Source organism: Lontra canadensis, unplaced genomic scaffold (genome assembly GCF_010015895.1).
Source record: "Lontra canadensis isolate GAN:19392208 unplaced genomic scaffold, GSC_riverotter_1.0 scaffold2, whole genome shotgun sequence".
NCBI classification, from domain to species: domain Eukaryota; kingdom Metazoa; phylum Chordata; class Mammalia; order Carnivora; family Mustelidae; genus Lontra; species Lontra canadensis.
The window spans coordinates 38,035,752-38,054,435 of record NW_022630996.1 but is presented as its reverse complement, the minus strand read 5'-3'; the positions used below and the strand labels follow the sequence as shown (position 1 = coordinate 38,054,435).

The window sequence follows — 18,684 nt, the reverse complement described above, 5'->3', positions numbered from 1 at the left end:
CACTAGTTATCTTGGGGAGGGTGGAAAGGAGGGCAGTGTGCCCCAGGGAAGACCGGACTCTGAGCTGCGGAAGCCCGGGCGATAGAGGGGGTCGTTGCTTCCGCACCGTCCACCTAGGGGTCTCGGCCAAAGCTCTGGCTGATGTCTGTCTCCAGGCCTGGTGAACGCGGCGGGCGGGGTCCCGCTCCCCCGCACACCCCCGGCCTAACCCCTCCCCCGGGCGCCCATTGGTCTACACCCGCCCCCAACTCAGCGAAGTGCGTGGCGGAGGCGGTGGTCGGTCCCCTCCCTCCCGCCCCAGGCCGGGCTTCGCGGAGGAGGCGGCGCCTCTCCCGCAGGGCAGAACCGCCTGGGCGGCGCGCGGTGCGGGGCGGGAGAGGACAGGCGGGGGGCGCCGCGCTCGGGGGCCCGGGCGGTGACTGACGGCGGCGGCGGCGGTGGTGGCGGCTCCAGGCGAGCGCGGTCCCCGCGTGCGCACACGCACACGCCGCCGCGCAAGGACCGCGGACACCGGCCGCCGGCGGACACACGGACGCGGAGAGGCGGGCTCAGCGCGCGCTCCTCGGCGCACTCGCTCCCCATCCTCGGGCGGCGCGGGGCGCGGACTCTCCGCTGTGCACCCTCCCCGCGGAGTGTGCCCCGGGCCGCCCCGCAGCCCGTAGCCCCGCGGCGAGGCCCGGCTGTGAGCAGGTAAGGGCCGCCCAGCAGCCCCTGCACCTCCACGCCCCCCCCCCTCGCTCCCCCTCCCGATCCAGAACCCTCGTCCCCCGCCTCCTCCCACCCCAGAAGACAGCGGACCCCTTCCTCCAGCCCGGTGATCCCCGCGAGCCTCGTCCTTCACCGACGGATAGGGGGCCGGGGCCAGCGCGGGCCAACCTGCGAAATCGAAATGAAGCCCCCTCCCGCTGCTGCTCCCTTCCTGCGCGACAGTCTGACAACACTCCCTCCCCCCATCCCCCACCCCCCCCAATATCTGGGCTAGACTTGGGGCAGTCGATCCTTGCAGCCCCCAGGGAGCTATCTCTCGCCCCTCCCCGTGCCAGAGGGAGGACCAGGGGCAGGAAAGGCATTGCGGCCAGAGGGACTTGTCTCCCTACTCCCAAGGCCGGCGGACGCGCCTACGCGGATCGGGAAGGCAATCCTGGGGGGTCTCTGGGTGCTGCGGTCCTCACGGGGTATCAGGGGTGGGCAAGCGATGTGCTGGGTGGGTGGGGGTAGGGGCCAGCCTAGAATGTCCGCCTCTAGTGACATGTTCGGGATTGTTCAAGAGAGCATCGTCTCTTGGTTTCTCGCGGAGCATATGGGATGGGGTCTTGATGCCAGGGCTTAGGTGGTTTCGAAGGAAACGCCTAAGGGGACCTGTCGGAGAAGAGCTTCGGGCCCCGCAGGACCAAAGTGGGCCAGCCTGAGACCCCTGCCGGCCGCCTTAAAGGCACAGGCTCCTGCTGCAGCTGCGAGAGGTGGGGGCCACATCCTGGGCCGGTCGTTGGCGCTTTGAGCAGGTCAGAAGAGGGGGCCAGGGCTCCAGCGGATGGAGCTAGCCCCTCAGGAGGGAGCCAGGCCAGAAGCTGATTGCATTTCACACTTTGCTGGGGAATGGAACCTCACCACTGGAAGGAGTTCAAGCTCCCTTAGGAAGCTGCTGGTGGAGGGGTGGTGGACCCCTGTGACTTCTCCAGACCATTTCCATGCTTTTATTGCAGTCTCCCTGACTTTACCCCTGCCTTACAGTGTCCCATAAAGCAATGCCCTACCCCCTTAAAAAAAGAAAGACAGCGTTTAGCTTTTCTGGTGAACAGTCCTGTGTGTAGGGTGGCTGGAGAATCGGATGACAATACGCAGGGTCTTTGTGTTGGTCTTTGCCTTGGGACTGCTGTTGGGCAGAGAGAGACAAGCATCAGGTTGGGCTAGAGGCTTTTGAGTGGATGTGAACTAATGAAGGGGGTGAAAAACTATGAGCTTGGGGGGGTGGGGAGCAGCAGCACCCAGATTTTCTCAGGAGGCCCCAATCTCAGTTTGGTGCTGGCTGCAGGTGGGCTAGGCAGAGCCCACCCCCCCATGCCCTGCTGAATCTGGGGCTCCTGTTCCCCACTGACCTTGGGGAGGGCAAGCAGAGGGGCCTGTCTGGATACAAACCACTGTTGAAACAACAGCTCAGAGACAGAACATACTAGGGTGGGCCTGGGGCCAAATCTTCCAGCTAATCCATCAACAGGTGTATGGGGTTACCAGGGATGTGGACCCGGTCCCTTCCTCTGTGGATGATTCATTGGTGGGTCTGTATCTGGGCCAGGCTCCCTCTGGTCTGTTTGGCCCTGTGCGCAATGAGGATAGGTGTCTGTGGGGAGCCTCTCAAGGGACCCTTCCCTGCATACTGAGGGCTAATCAGGCTCGAGCCTCCATGGAAGTCCCCTTTGGTGTAAAGCTCAGGGTGACAGGGGGTTGATTGGAGAAATACTTTGCCCCCCCCTTTTTTTAATGTGGTCACCTCTCCCTACCATGCCTCTGCATTGGGACACTCTCTCAACTCGTGTTGACAAACCAAACACACAAAATGGGTATTTACAGATTAGTATGTACAGCTAAGAGGCCAGGAAGAACAAGAGCTCAGGCCACAGAGTGGCTTTCTTCCTGGGGAAGTGGCCTCAGACCGAGTGTCCCAGCCTCTGGCCTCCCAGGGACGAAGCCTTCACTGACCGAGGGCTGGCGCTGATTCAGTGGAGGACATTTGTGCTGTCTGCCAGAGGGCAGAACCGAGGAGTGCCAAGCACAGAGCAGGAGCTGCGCTCAGTGCCAGGAAGGCCTCGCCTCCCTGAGAGCCACCCAGGGTAGAGCCCACACTGGGAGTGACAGTGGGTTTCCTGTCTCGGGAGGTGTGTGAGCAGAGGTCTGATATCCCAAACAGGGCTGCCTGGGGGCTTTCTACACTGCTAGGGCTAAAGGCCCTGGAAACCTTAGCAGCCCCTGAACAGAGGAATCTGAGTCCGGAGACTGAACGTGCTGGGCCTAGTGGTCCAGATGCGTGGCAACATACAGGCTTGGAAACTCCTCAGCGGCGACATTTGTACTGAGCCCTGGATGCTGTCAGAGGCACATGGTGACAGCCACCCCCACAGTGACACACAAAGAGGGAGTGACACACTGCCGAGAAGGCATGGAGGTTTCCAACGACACCTGCCAGAGAGCTGGGGTGGGATCGCAACAGCAGAAAGACATAGGGACCTTGGGACACACTGTCTCACCTAGATCTGGGCACACCTGGGGACTCAGACACTTGCCTGAGGGAGACTGTGGAAGTCTCCTGTAATGAAAGTCTAGAGGCACACGGACTTGCACGGAGGAAGTGCATGCGTGGCATGAGATTCGATGGAGGGCTGACGTACTTTCTCTGTAAAGGGCTAGGTAGTAAACACTTGAGCTTTGCGGGCTGTTCTGCCTGTGGCAGCTTCTCCGTTCTGCTGTCCTGGTGGGAAAGAACCATAGATGATACGAAAACAAGTGAGCACACCTAGTTCTGATAAACTGCTTAGGGACACTGCCGTTTGAATTTCATATAGTTTTTATGTGGCATGAAACATGAGTATTTTAATTTTTTTCTGACCATTTAAAAATGTAGAAATGATTCTTAGCTCACTGGCTGGCCAGAAGTAGGTGACAGGCTGGGTCTGACCTGCTCGAAGTGTTTGCCAAACTCTAGGCCGGAAGGTTAGAGAAGAAAAGTGGTTTAACATTTGAAGGGAGGGAGGCCTTGGTCCTGGGAGCCCGAGCTGCCCTAGGGAGCCTTGGATGCTTCCCTGCACTCTGCCCGGAGCTCGGAGTGCCCATCTGTTTAGTGGGTCAGTGCCAGGAGAGGCTCCCTGCTTGGCCTCAGCACCCCACCCAGACAGGCCTTCTCTGTGTCTGTGTGGTAAATCTGCTCTATGGACACCTGGAGATAACATTCACGAACATGAAATGACATCATGTCCCTTCAGCTCACCAAATAGGTCCTGTGTCCCCTTTCCCATTCAGCCTGTGTCCAGGTCCGTGCCCTCCCGAGGAGGGAGATGCAGGGACCCCTGGACATGTCTCATGTTTCCAGCAAGATTTGAAACTCACAGTGAGCAGAACGGGACCCAAAACGACCCCAGCAGGAGGGCGGGTCTCCTTTTCTGGGGCTGGTGGCTCTCAGACAAGGGCGAGATCAGTGGAGGCAGATCTCTAGGTGGGCTTCCTAGAGATGGTGGTAGGAGATGGCTTTGACCTTGAGGAATAGCTGGATGTTCTCATCCCAGGGCAATGCATTGCCTTCACTGTCCTCAACCTCCCCCCATATCTCCTCACCCCCACCCTGCCCTAACAAATGGGCACCGCAGAGGCTTGGCTGAGAAAAAAAAAAAAAAATACGTAGCTCCTTTGTAAGCTTCTCCACATTTCCCAGCTTCTGATTTAAAGCTGTGCGGTGAACCAGGTCTTGCCTTTGTTTTCTTCCTCCCTCTCCTGTTCCCTTTTGACATTTCCTTCCTGCCGTTCCCCCCCCCCCCCCCCCCCCCCGCCCCCCCCCCATTTTTTTTTCCCCCCCCGGTGCCCCCCGCTTTTCCCTCTTTTTTTTCCTCCCCCCCCCCCTCTCCCCTTTTTCCTTTTCCCCCCCCCCCCCCCCCCCCCCCCCCCCGCCAGGTGGGCCAAGGAGAATTTCCTTTCCCATTTTCCCTGTGTTTTTAGGTTCTGTTCCCTTATTTCCATTCCAGCTGCCCTTCCTTGCCCAAGCCACCATCACCTCTACCCTGAATCCAGAAAATGGCCTCTCATTCTTGAGGGGTGGAGGCGGGCGGGTCTCTCCCTGGCATTGAACTCCCCGCACCCCTTCCAGGTCAGCTAAGCTGCCTGGACCAGTCAGCTGGAAGGCCTCTGCAGCATGACCTTGGGAAAGCCTCCTGGTTTCTCAGGACCTCAGACCCTCACAGGGAAGATGGGGTAACCCCGCCAGCATGCACTCTTGAGTTCCGGCCCAGCCCTTCCCTGCCCTGAGCTCCAGTTTCCCACATGTCCCAATGGAGGTTGTGGGTGGAATCATGAGGGATCCTTCCAGGGACCTGGGTTTTGTCACCCACTGTGCACAGGACCCCAGTGGCCAGGCTCTGGCAGGGGAAGGTTTGAACACCCAGAGGCCCATCAGTGTTAATGATTAATCCTGCCACTGACAGGATGCCTTTTACCTAGGCATTAGGCCCTGTCCCTCATCAGCTCTGACCCTGTTGAGGAGGAAAGAGGTTCTAGAGGTTTCCCTGTTCCTTCCCCCCCAAAAAAAGTGTAGTTCCCTTCCTTTGAGGAGTAAACTTGGCGGGGGTGGGGTGGGTGGGTAACGTTTTATCTTTCCGTCTCCCTTCCTGGTTTCCTGCCCTGGGAGGGAGAGGAGGAAGTGGGGGACAAGCCTGCTTAGGTGCATTAAAAAGGAGTATGTGGTGAGCAAGGGAAGCTGGTGATCCATTTCTCATGGGTCATCTGTCTCGTGTTAGGCTTGGCACTGCCTGGTGACAGGGAGTGATGCCGGGTAGCCTGAGGAGCTCAGTAGGGGGTAGCCTGGCTGGCCTCAGCCCCATGAGGGCAGAAGAAGCACCTAGAGCTATGTGGCCCAAGGGAAAGGGAAGGTGGAGTGCTATCCTCTCACTGCAGGGGCATCCAGCAAAAGCTGGCCCGGAAGGACATGGTGGAAAGATATCAGAGCTTTCCCTTGAGGGCCCTGGACCAGCCACCAGAGGGGGGTGACACCCCATCCCAGGGGCGGGACCATCCCTAGCTGGGGTGCAGCAGAAAGTGTCCTGCAGGTTGTGGAGCCTGGGGAGTGACTGGAAGGTGTCAGAGTCCCTTCCCACTCCATGGGGAAAGTTGGGAGCCCAGTGAGTCACCGCTGGCTCCGGTGTGCTGACTGATGATGCTGTCTTCCTGTCTGCTTGGTGCAGTGGCTCACAGGAGCACACGGCTGCTCTTTTCTCTTCCTGCTGCCATCAGGCACTGGGCTGGTGGGGCCCAAAGAGGACCTCCCGAGTGTCAACGGGGGAGCAGACTCCCCTCTAGACCAAGTATCTGTCACACATCCCTTCCTGCCAGGCAGGGCTCCAGTCCTTTGGGCTGTGTGACCTTGGGATCTATCTTCCCCTCTCTGGCATCAGTCTCCCCACAGGCAACTCAGTAGTAATAATGGAAGATGGCCTTGAAAGTCTATCTCAGGTTTAAAATGGTGTGTCTATAATGAACTCTTTCCAAGGAAGATATTTCAGATGTAGAAGTATGGGCAGGGGGTACCAGAAGGTCTGACCAATCCCCAAAGGTGTGAGAAGGATCACTAATAACATACAATGAGTTCTGAGCTGATCTTCCTTTTATGAGAGACAGAGAATGGCAGGAGTGTAAGGATGGAGTGTATAAGCTTTGGAGCCAGCCTGCTTGGGTTCCCTTCCCAGCTCTACCACATATTTGCTGTGTGACCTTGGAGAAGTAACTTGGGCTCTCTGTGCCTTAGTTACCTTAGCTATAGAATGAGGATAATGCTAGTAACTGCTTCAAGGTTTTGGGCAGGTGAAAGGAGTTAATGCAAATTGGTCGCTTGGAAGAGTGCCTGGCATATACTGAGTGTCTAATAAATGTTAGTCCTGAGCAAATAAAGGTGCAGCGGTCCTGCTGCTGCCATTTTGAAAGGGATACAGGGCTATGGGGATAGAGGTGATAGCAAGAGGTACAAAAACCTGAACATAGTAGTAAGAATCATAACAGTTAATCCCCACACGGCCCTACTGGGAACCAGGCTGTGCTGTGTACTCCGTAGTTTACTTCCACGACATAGACGTTCCTGTTATTTCCATTTTACAGACAGTCAAATTGAGGCACAGGAAAAACTGGCTTGTCTGAAGGGCTAAGACTTAAAACTCCAGCAGAATGGTCTCCATGCCCATCACTGTAAATGCCGGGGAGTCGAGTTTAATTGTTCTCAGATCAGTTGTAAAAGCCAGTTGCCCCAGCAGAGCCTGGACCCAAGACAGTGTGCCTAAGAATATTGGTGACAGGTCGTCCTGCGCCAGCTGCGTGGCTAGGCTGAAAGGGCCGGGCAGGCAAGAGCCCAACCACAGGCTTCAGTGGCCATGCCTAGCCTTGTCCTATGCGAGGGCCATTGGCCGTTTCGGGGGAGTGCTGAGGAGGAAGGCAGCCAGGACAAGGGGGACGAGGAGCCTCTGGCTGGGCTGCAGGCGGCAGGCCCAGGGGGCGCATTCAGGGCACTTGCCTGTAGTTCACAAGGGGAGCAGGTTCGAGGGCAGGTGGTCTCCAGCCATAAACTCTGAGCGCTGTGCAACTAGGATGGGGCCGGGAGGTGTCAGAGCATGGACAGCAGGGCGGGCAGAAATGCCAGAAGGGGCTGAGGAGACTATCGTCTTGGAGAAGCTAGAGAAGGTGACCCCTTGAGGTCCCCAGCTAGGGCGGGGGTGTGGAAAGATCAAGGCCCCAGAGCTCCCGCGCTCTCTCTCGCGGGTGAGTCCAGTGGGCCGGGGAGTGGTGGGGAGAGCAGACAAGAGGCAAGAGTGGGTTAAGGGACTAGATCTTAAGAGTTCTCATGTTGATAATCACGTTACCGTGTGGGGACGATGTTAACTTGACTTATTGTGATGATAATATATACAAATACCAAATCCTTACATTGTGTGCTTGGAACTAAGATAATGTTATATGTCAATTATATCTTAATTAAAAAAAAGGGGGGGCAGCGGTGGGCATGGGGAGCCCGGGTCTAGCTCCAGATGAGACCCTGAGCTGAGCCTACCCCAGCCCCTCCACCTGCGTCATTGGGCTGCTTCCCCTCATGGCCCAAGCAGCCTAGTGACAAAGCAGAGCTGGGGGATGGTCAGGCGGGGGCCTCTGTTTCGGCTTGTTTTTCATCAGAGCAGCGGGCCTGCTGGGAGCAGGCAGGGGCATCCCTCGAGTCTGGCGTCCCCGTGCCAGTGCGTGAGCGTGTACGTGCTCGCGTGGGTATGTGGGTATGTGTGTGTGTGCGCCCGGGCCTGAGTCCAGACGTATCTCATTGCCTCTGTGTGTCTGAATGCCTTTGCAGCTTCGGGTGTGTGTTACTACATAGATCGGGGATCGGACGAACGCAGGTGAACCCCGGCACCGCCGTCTGATTGCATCTGTACGTGTCTTTATTCTGTGTTTTGCGTGTGCGTTTGTGCTTCCGTGAAGGGCGGTGTGTGTGAGTGTGTGCGGAGTTGTCTGTCGGCCCCTGAAGGGGTCTCTACCTTTGTGTCTTCCATGCCTGTCAGGGCACTGATGCACCCTGGGGATAAATGTCTCTCTTTGACTCTGTGGGGTTGACGTTTGTTTGTGCTCTTCTCTGTGGACCTGTTTCTATGTATTTGTGTATTTGTGTGTGTGTGTGTGTGTGTGTGTGTGTATGAGAGAGAGAGAGAGAGAGGAGATAATCAGAAATCAGCCAGCTCTCAAACACAGATTCATTCTCTGCCTGCTTGCTGCTGCCACTTGCCCCTAGAGCAACCAGAGGCATGAAAGCTGCTTGCTCTCCCAGGCCAGCTCTCTGAGTTCTAATAAAGGTCAAAATGGGGATTTTAAAATCCCACTCTCCGTGAGAGTTAACTGGAGAGCCAAAACCAGCATTGATATCCGGGCCCCCACCCCAGAGGTAGTGGTTCAGTTGGGCGGGGGTATCTTTAAATGCTCCTCAGTGGTTCTGATGGGTGGTCCGGGCTGAGTGTGGGCTAAGAGGGGCCAGAGAGGGGGCGGCAAGTCTCCATTTGCGGGATCCCCGTCCTAAAGGAGGCAGGTAGTGCCATTGCCATCTCAGGGTGTTGCTGAGAGCAGGGAGCCCCGATTTCATGGCTGAGTGCTCTTGCCACATGTCCTCTCCAGGAACCTTGCTCTGTGCCCCAGGGCAGAGGTCTCCCCCAAGGGACAGAGACAGCCACTGGCCCTATTTCTGGTGGCACCTTGCTGGGAGCACAAGAGAGGTGGCCCCTGAGGAAAGAGCACTGTGTCCACTTGGTGACACAGGCTGTGTACCCATTTTCCTTCTCTGGCTCTTGTTTGGGCCCTGCTGGCCAGAAGGGAGCTGAGAGGAGGAGTCACCTTCCTCCTGGCTAAGACTGCTGAGACCCACACAAGTCAAGGGTCTAGACTGTGGCTGGGTGCCGGGGCCGGAGCCCAGGTGTCGCCCGCGGGCTGAGGCTGCTGGTGGCCCTGCCAGATGGGCTGACAAAGGTTCCAGAGCCACCCGGCATGGTCGTGGGTGGGGGCCCACCTGACTTCACATCTCACCAGCCTTTGGCCTGATATTGTCCCAGGTAGGGAGGAGTCAGCTGCCGATCTCAGGCTTTCAATGCCTTGCAGTGGCTTCTCTAAGCCCTCCGTTGGCCAAGAGAGACAGCCTGCAGGTTCTGCTGTGGGCAGGGGGCCGGGCATTCCTCTGCCCCAGCCAGGTGGGTCAGAGGGTCAGCTCCAGCCTCAGCACACAGGGCTTTAGGCTCCTCAGGGAGAGTGGGGTTGACCGAGCCCCCTGGGGACCAGCAGTGCCTGGTCATGCCAGAAGCAGCCCATGACCAGTAGAGTTGTGGAGGGTCCTGTATAGAAACCCAGGCTTGAGAGTCTGGCACAGCTGGTGCCTCGGGGTGCCGGGATGCTGGGGCCAGAGCTCCCCCAGCCTGCCCATCCTTCCTGACCCGCAGGGGAAAGCCTGCATCAGCATCCTCAGGGACCCCTGGGCTTCTCAGAGCATTTCTTGGGGACCCCCAAGGCCTTCCTCAGCATCTCTGAGTGGACCCTGAGGAGTAGAGCAACAGGTACGTAAGACAGGGTCCCCCTTTGGTGGAGCTATCCTGTGGCTCGTTTGCTTTCTCCTTTTTGGGTACTTGCTGGTCACCAAAGTGAGCTTGGAGACGCTAGGGGAGAGGGAGGGAGGACACATGGGTGGCAAAAAGCCAGGGGCACAAAAGGAATGAGGGCCACAGCAGCTCTGCCCAGGGAGTGGGGGGCATGTAGAGACTAATGGCTGGGGTGCACCCCCTGCCATGGGTCTCTGAGCCCAAGGCACCTGTGGTGGGGGCTCTGACACCGGCCGACTGAATCCTTTTAATAATAATTTAATAGGAATGCGAATAATAATTTTTAAATTACTGTGTGGAGTTCCCTTGCATAGCTGCTGGGGCCTGTTAACAGGGTCTGCTTGATGGATGCTGGGTTGCTTCTTTTTCTGCTGTGGATGCTATTTTAAGTGATGCTGCAGTGACTGCCGTTGCACGTGCTTTTTTTCGGACAAGTGCAAGTATTTCTCGATAAATACTCAGATGCGGAATTGCTGGGGTGAAGGGAATGTGTGCTAACAATCGATTTTAGAAGCAGACCAGACTCTCCCCCTCGGGAATGTGCCAGGGCCCCCACACCCTCCCCGCTGGATTCCGGTCCCCTGTCCGGTCCCCACCGGCAGCCCCCGTCCTCAGGGACCTACCCTTCTTGGAGCACGCTCTTCAGCAACCACTGCTTTCTCCTGGAGGCCCAGTGGGCCAAGGCAGAGTGGAAGGAGGTTACGTCTAAGCAGCCCTGGCCCGGCAGCTGGAATGAAGCAATGCTCTGTGGTGGGCACGGGAGTCAAGGAGCAGTTCTTTTTCACATGGCAGTTGGGAGCTAGGGTGGTCTCCCAGGCTGGTGGGGCGCTCACGGTGATCCCGTTCCTCTCAGTGTGGGGCTTCCCACAGCCCAGGGATTGGCTCTGGCATTCAGGCAGGGCAAAAGAGCAGAAGTGGAGAACGGGTGCTGCCTCGTGGACCGGGGGTCTGCGGGTGGCACCTGTCCCTCCCACCTGTATTCCGTAGGTGGGGCCTGTGTCACAATCCGGCACCTGTGAGCGGGAAGGAATGAGTTATGGTCTCTCTAGGTCTCTCTAGGTCTCTCTTTCGAATGCTGGCGAAAACTCTGTCACAGTGGAGGGAGCTGGGGGAGACAGTTGTCTGCTACAGAGAAGAAAGCCACGCAGACCCTTCTGATGGCCTGATGGGGTCCTGAGCCCTTGTGCCCTGCATTGTATCCCCAGTGCCAAGCGCTGCGTAGGTGTTCAGTGGATATTTGTTTGCTAGAGGAGTAAGGAACGCATATACCAAGGCAGGGAGGGGCTTACCTGATAGGCCGAGAGCCTTGCTGTAGATAAGGGGGGGTGTCAGGAGGAAGACCTGTCCCTGCCAGGGGACCCACAGGACTCATGGCTTCCTTTCTCTCCAGCCCATAGACACCGTGGGGCTGGCGAGTGGCTGCTCTGAGCGGGAGGCAAGCATAGCTGGCCTGAGTCTCCGTCCGGACTGAGAAGAATCATGGCCAGCATCTTGCAAGCCTCCCTGGCTGCTTTCCTCCTGCTGCCTATGGTAAGGGCCCAGGACTCTCCCCTCCAGGCATGCTTACAGACGTCCCCTCGAGGAACCGTCCCTGCCCTAGCACGAGAACACAGCTCTCATGGACTTTGAAGTTACTTGGTCCTACGCTTAAATCCAGTGCCCACCACTAACCAGCCGTGTGACCTTGGGCAGGAACGTGTGATTTTTCTGAGTCTTGGTTTCCACTTTTGTAAAATGGGGGCAGGAGGGAATGAGAGCAGCTCGTAGGTCTCGCTGAATGCAACCAGTGCTCCTCTGCCCGCAGCACCTGGGGGTGCACGCCTCCTGAGCCCCAGGAGGGGAGAGAGGATGAGCTCCCTTAGCCCCTTCTCTCTCCCACCCTTGCTTGCTCTCCTGAAGTACAGTGCTAGTCCCCTGGTCTCTGGAGCCAGACTGCCTAGGTTCTGGTCCTCGCTGCACAATCTGCTAAGCTAAGTGATCTTGAGAAAGTTACCTAACGTCTTTGTGCTTAGGGTTCACATCTGTTGAATGGAGAATGATGAAAAGCACCTACTTTGTAGAGCTCCTGAGCTATATGTATGTATATATGTGTGTGTGTGTGTGTAAGACAGAATAATGCACACGCACAGGACGGAGCTGCATGTGTGTTTGTTAATATTATTATAACACATGGAAACTGAGACCCAAGGAAGGCTGGAAGCCACTGATGACCACATGTTGAATTGGTGAAGAAGAGCCCTCATGATATTTGGGGCCTCTGTTGGCCCCGAAATCTCTCTGGCTCTATCCTCTCCCTGCTTCTGCCCCACCCCCACCCCCCACATTGCTCCGGGGCTTAGGTAGCAGGGTTTGTCTGTGAACCTCCTGCCTGCTCCTCCCATCCATCCCATGTGTCCCGCGTGTCCCTCGCAGGCCACCGCCATGCACTCTGACTGCATCTTCAAGAAGGAGCAAGCCATGTGCCTGGAGAAGATCCAGAGGGCGAATGACCTGATGGGCTTGAACGACTCCTCCCCAGGTGAGTGGGGTGCTGAGGATGTCAGCGAGTTCCCAGCACAGCCTGGCCAGGCTTTCGAAACTGGCGTCCGGGCCTCTGGCCATTTTGTAGAGAGTGGTGGAGGGTACAGGTACCTGGGTCCTTCTGGAAACCTTGCAGGGTGATGGAGTCCTGGATCTGCTCTGGGCAGTGACCTTGGGGTTGCCCTCCTCAGGGACATCCTACCCCAGATGCCTCATTCTGGAGGAGGCTGTTCTGGGCGGCTGGACATGGCCGCCTCTGATCCCCTGGGGGCTGGGAGCGGGCTGGTGTCTGGGCTGGGGAGTGGCTATTAGAGAGCTTGTTAGCAAGCAGCCTGGGCCTGGTGGCAACAGGGACACAGCTGTCGCCAGTGGCTGAGTTGGAGAGCACCTGGTTAACCCAGGGCAGGCACTGCGGGGTCATTTCCCTTTTCCTGTGCTCACCCCACCAGAAGCCAGAGAACAAGGCTGCAGCAGGGACCCCATTCCTAAGCCTGCTAGGTGCAATGTTCTCCTGGGGCTGCTGTTAGCACTCGGAGAGGGGAGGATACTGCTTCCTGGAGCTGGATGGGGCCATGCACGACAGCACACTTAGCAATCATAGCTCTCCCCATTAGATGCCCAGAACACCCCCAATCCCACTGATGACCTCAAATCCTCCGCACATTTTCCAAGTGTCCCAAGGACATGGCAGGGACCCTGGCTGAGAAGCAGAGTTCTGTGTAAGGCCTCTCCTGCAGACTCAGGCCCACAGAGTGGGGTGTGTGGGAGCTTGCAGAGTTGGGGCCGGGGCCTCCCTGGTGGCCTTGCCAACCTCAACTGTGCCTGAGTTGCTGGAGGGTGGGGCTCCCTTCCCTGACTGGAGGGCTTGATTTTTCCCTCTGGATCCTCCCCATTTCTGAGGAGCTCTTCTGAGCGCCATCTGTTTAAATACTTGATTAATCGGCAGCCCAGTTAAATGTAATGGTCCCTGCGGGCTGAGCTCCCCGTACAGTCAGTGAGCATTAACTGGTAATGAAGCTCCTGGTCATGCTGGCCTCTCCCTCTGGGCCGAGCTCTCGCTCGGTCTTAACTGAGGCCGAAAGTGGATTCTAGGTCCCACCACCCAGAGAAGCTGAAGCAGGGGGCCCAGATGGGCACACAGTGGCAGGAGACCAAAAGGGTACCTGGTCCAAACCTCTAGTCGAGGGGATGGGAAGAGGGGAGGATGAAGGAAGATCCTTCATCACGGGTCTCAGATACACTTGGGGTTGTGTAGTGAGAAGCATCCAGAAAGGAAGGGTAGAGGTGGGGTGGGGACCAGACCTGGGGAGCTGCGTGTTGGTTAATTGCACAGCAGTTTGGGGAGCCCTGGGTTGGGAGAGGACACAAGGGCCTGGCCACAGGGGTGTCCTCTCAGAGGCATGAGTGAGATGGATTTAAGGTTGGACACCCTCCCAGGAGGGGGCAGGACAGTGCGAGGTGGGAGGGGGTCCTCACCACCAGGTAATGCTCAGAAGAGGAAGAAAGGAGTTCTCTTTGGGGAAGGTGGGCAAGGATTCATGGAAAAGGTGGTATTTAAATCAGATCCTTGGTTCTCAAACCTGGCTGCGCATTAGAATCACCAGGAGCTTTTAGAAAAATGTGCTGAAGCCACAATCCAAACCCATTAAATCAGCACCACTGTCCGTTGTAGTCAGGATCTTTTAAGTCTCCCCAGGCCATTCCAATGAGAAGCTAGGCTGAAACGCTTGAGCGAAGCTTAGGGATAAGCAGGCACTTGCTGGCAGATGAGAGCTGAAGGATGGACAAGCAGGGAGAACATTCTAGGCTGAGGGAACCCCAGCAGTAAGAGGTGGGGAGGGGAAAGGGTACCTCCCTGTGTCTGGAACCCTGAATTAGGGTGGGTTGTGGTGGGCTATCAGGAGGGTCTGGCTGAGGGTCCCAGGGGCCCTGTGAGTCAAGGCTGACCACAGGTGCCCCTCAGACCTGGATTTGGGTGAGGGACCCCAGGCCTATGGAACAAATTCACTCATCTACTGACATACTCATTCATTCACTCATTCATTCATTCACTCATTCACCCACTCATTCATTCATTCCTTCACTCACTCACTCATTCATTCACCCATTTATTCATTCATTCACTCACGCATTCATTCATTCACTCACCCATCCACTCATTTACTTATTCACTCACTTAGTCACTCATCCACTTACCCACTCATTCACTCATTCACTCAGTCACTCTCATTCATTCACTCACCCACTCATTTGCTCACTCACTCATATGACACGTTGGAATCTTAGTGTCTCGCCTGGGTAGAATGGGGCAAGGCCACAGGCAGGGGACGGTAGAGACAGAGGTTTGCACCCTGCCAGCCCTGGCTACTTCAGAGACGTCATGCCCGTGGCAGAGGTGGAGCTGATGCTGTGGGAATTCAGGAGAAAGTACTTTGCGCTGGGTAGGGTGAGTGGACGTGGTGGAATCAGGGAGGGCTTCAAAGAGGAAGGGGCATTCAGGCTGGGCATGCAAGAGGCAGGGTATGGAGGGGTCTCCTGGAAGCAAGCTTTCCTCTAACTCTGAGTGCCCCAAGGAGAGAGGAGTCTACACCCTCCCATGGTCTGCCTAAAGAGGGGTTCTCCTACCTCTCCCTATCTTCCTCCTCTGAGTCATAGGGTGGGGCTCTATAGGACAAAGCTGAGATGTGATCTCTGTAGGACAAAGCCCAGCCAAAAGGCAACCAGCAGGTGGAAAAGAAGAGGAGACTGAGGGCTTAGCTGGATTGTCACCTCCATGGCCCTTTCTTTCTCTGTGCCTCAGAATCTTCTCTATTAATTAAGTGGGTGAGATGGATCATATTAATAGTCAATATTTATATAGACTTACTATGTGCCAGGCATTGTGCTAGTGCTTTTTTCTCCCACTGCAGCTCCTTAGGTGTGGGTTCTATTATCACCCCTATTTTGTAGATAAGGAAACTGCTGCCCACAGAGGTTATGCCCCTTGCTTAGAGACAGTTAAATAATATGCAGAGGTGAAACTTGTATTCGGGTACTCTGTACCCTCAACTCCTGGGATCCACTGCCTTGGAAGAAGGATATGAGACACTGAGCCCCTAGCCCCCCTCACCTGCTATATGACCTTGCAAAGGGCACTTAATCCCTTCATTTATTCTGTCTGCAAAATGGAGGATTAAAAAATAATATCTACCATGTAGGATTATTGCATTAAATTCCAGTCGTGGGAAAGGCTAAGGGTGTTATGTGGCATTTGCTAAGTACTCAACAAAGTTGTTAGAGTAACTTAGAGTTGTCGTGTTAGGGCGTGGAGTGCCTCTAGGGTCTCCGTCTTCCATTAGATCAGAACTCTGGGGACCTGTGGAGTTCTCTGCAGGAAACTGCAGTTTGGGACAATCTGGAAGGGCTTTCTGGAAGACCCGAGGAGGGGCTGGGAACCAGATCCAGGCTGCAGAGGGCAGATGGAGAAGCATGGGAAGGGGAGCAAGAGCTCCAGGTGGGAGACAACCTGATAGAGGGAGGAAGGGAGCCGTGAGTATGGGAGACGGGGACTGTAGCAGCTCACTACGGACAGTTTCTGAATCTTCCCCTCCATGGAGCTGCCCAGGGTGGCTCATGAAACCGCACTGACCTACAGGCTAGGCAGAGTTTTCCCTTCCGTCTTATAGCTGCTGCTTCTCAGACTCACAGAAATCGGGTTGCGAGCCGGTTACCTGGTAAGTCACACAGCCAGGGAGGGAGGAGCTGGGACATGCGTTTGGTGGTTCCGTAGCCCTTGCTGTTGACCACTGCACTGTGGCTCAGAGGAGGAGCAGAGCGAGACCATCCACTGCACCCTTCCCCCTTGTGCAGTGAAATATCACTTGGCAGAGGAAGTTGCAATGAGGCTGGAGAGATAAGTAGGAGCGGGGGGGGGGGGCTTCAGTGCACCCCCCAGAAGCCTGCACTTCACTTGGCTACAGAAAGGCTAAAGGGCATCTGTGTTTCTAAGGGTGTGAGGCCCCAGCTCCAGTGCTGTGGAAGGAGGCAGGGCTGGGCAGGGGGGAGGCCTGGGAGTGTCCAGTGGTCACCAGGGGCTTTTCTGTACAAGCTGAGGTTAGAAGAACCCCTTGGGGGTCTCTGAGGAGGTGGCCTCTGGGCATCTTTCCAGTGCCAAGTTCTGGGGGAGCACTGATCTTGCTGTCAGCAGACAGGGGAGAGTTTGCTAGGGCCTTTGTTTTCCCCACATGCTCCATATGAGCCTCAGGTCCTTGGGGTCATCCTTGTCATTGCAGTTGAGCCAGGCTTCTTGGCTTCGTATTAAACCTGCTTGTGAAATCCAGGCAACAGTTGAATCTCCTTGCTCTGCGAAGCATCTTAGAACCCCCAGGAGCACTTAAAGATGCTGATAGCCAGGTCCTTCCCAGACGAATGCAATCAGCATTTGGTGGGGAGGTCTGTGATAAAAGCCTTCAGATGATTCTAAAGTATATCCAAGTTTGAGAGCCATTGTTGTGGCCAGAGGACAGCAGCCACTGATGCTCATGCCATCTTGGACAAGAGAGCAGCCCCCAGCGTTCAGGTAAGCCAGGCTGGGGGCTCATTCCTAGCCAAGAGTCAAACATGAATGTCACAGAGAATTGGCGACTGGCATGGTGTTGCCGGTCTGCGCTGGGGTGACCTGGGAGATCAGCCATCCCCCTGCACCCCTTCTTTACCCCTCTCCTGCCCCTTCTGCCCTTAAGCACATGCACCACTCATGGAACTCTGGCCAGAGGTCGACTGATGCCCCCGAAGTGCACTTGAAAGAGAAAAAAGGAAAACTCTCTTCTTGCTCTAGTAACCATGAGTTATGAACCCACAGTCATGCTTTGCTGTATTTGAAAAATGTATTTCTATGTATTTCGTGTATTTCCTATAATCTTTTAAATCCAGTGAAGCAAGTGCATTGGAATGGGGACACCGATCTGCGGGGTTGAGGTGTGTCCACGCTACAGTGTGTGTGGCAGGGGCAGGCTGGTGGGGAGGGCTCCCAGGACGGTAACTGTTTCCTCCCCAACTCTTGTCTGTCACTGGAACACCCCAAAGAGAACATGGGATGATAATGCCCAGAGTGGCCTTTGGGGTGGAAGCCAAGGGGCAGGGAGATGCCGGATGGGGGCGGGGAGTGGGGCCAGCGCTCGGCAGCCAGCTGAAGAGGGTAGAAAACCCAGGTGAGGCCGGCAGAGTGAAAGCAGGCTTGCTGACTTCGGGGTTTGTTCACAACATCCTGGGTGTGTTTTAAAGCTGTTTCTCGGGACCGTTACTGAGGCAACCTGTTTGGCGGTTTTGAACCTCATCCCAAGCCCCTGAATGCTAAATGGGACTTGAGACAACACCGAGTCCAGCTCTGTCATGTGACCCAGAGAGAGATTGAGGCTGGAGGTGGCTGTCACTGGCTCAGTCACATGGAGCGCGGGAGCCAGCTCTGGGACAGGACCCAGGTCTGCCATCCCAGCCGGGGGGTGCTTTTGTGTGGCAGTGCTCTTGTGCCCAGAGAGGAGAAAGGAGTCCTGTGCGTGGGAACGGGATCTCCACTCTGAAGAGGTGCCGGGCTCACAAGTCACAGGCACGGCCCGCTTTGTTCCCTGTGCTCAGCCTGAGGGGCCTGCCTGTGCGAGGTGGGTCCGGTCAGCACCTCCGCTTTGCGGGGCTGCGGGCTTCTGTCAGCCTGGAGGTCTTCCCTGCGTTTCAGTGGGGCTGCTTGGGTGTGGTCTCCTTGGGGCTCCCCCTATTCTGGAGAAGATGAAAGAGGCCTGCGGTGGCTTTGGCTGGGGCAGGAGGGAGATTTGGCAGGAAGATGAGGAAGCCTGCTCATTGCTATTCTGCTCCAGCCTGTGAGGCCTGTCCGGGGTGCCGAGTGCTTCGCCCCAGCTCCCACCTCCACTCTCACCACACAAGGAGAGGCCTGGAGGAGGGCCGGGCCCAGGCTCCCCAGCCCTTCTTGACCACATCTCCCAGCTGCTCTGAGACAGAACAGGCATTCAACATGGGATGGGGAGAGGGTCCACGAGGACCCTCGCTTCTGACAAAAGGTTCCATTTCTGTCCGAACTGGTTTTCCTTTAGCCCTGTAGTTCTCAGACTCCAGCCTGCCTCAGAACCTCCTGGAAGGCTGTTAAAATGCAGAATTACTGGACCCAGCCCCAGAGTTTCTGACTCAGTGGGTCTGGTGGGGCCTGAACAGCTGCATCTCTGGCAAGTTCCCTGTGGTGTTCCTGGTCCGGGGTCCCCGCTTTGAGGGCCGCTGACTTCCAGAGGGGAGTCATCTTCTTCTTTCATGCATCTTCTTC

The 18,684-nt window shown here is 56.4% G+C and overlaps 1 protein-coding gene across 7 annotated transcripts in view; it reads left to right on the top strand.

Moving 5' to 3' along the window:
- The first annotated feature begins 393 nt into the window (after positions 1–393).
- ADCYAP1R1 (ADCYAP receptor type I) overlaps positions 394–18,684 on the top strand; it is a 54,332-nt gene continuing 36,041 nt past the window's right edge. For 2 of the 7 annotated variants that reach the window (XM_032872184.1, XM_032872171.1), the window contains exons 1-4: positions 394–690; positions 10,192–10,307; positions 11,248–11,387; positions 12,270–12,375. In XM_032872184.1, the coding sequence (XP_032728075.1) occupies positions 11,337–11,387; positions 12,270–12,375 (157 nt within the window). In that variant the 5' untranslated portion in view covers positions 394–690; positions 10,192–10,307; positions 11,248–11,336. The remainder of the gene's footprint in view (positions 691–10,191; positions 10,308–11,247; positions 11,388–12,269; positions 12,376–18,684) is intronic. The other 5 variants (XM_032872202.1, XM_032872212.1, XM_032872193.1 and 2 more) reach the window with 5 other exon arrangements.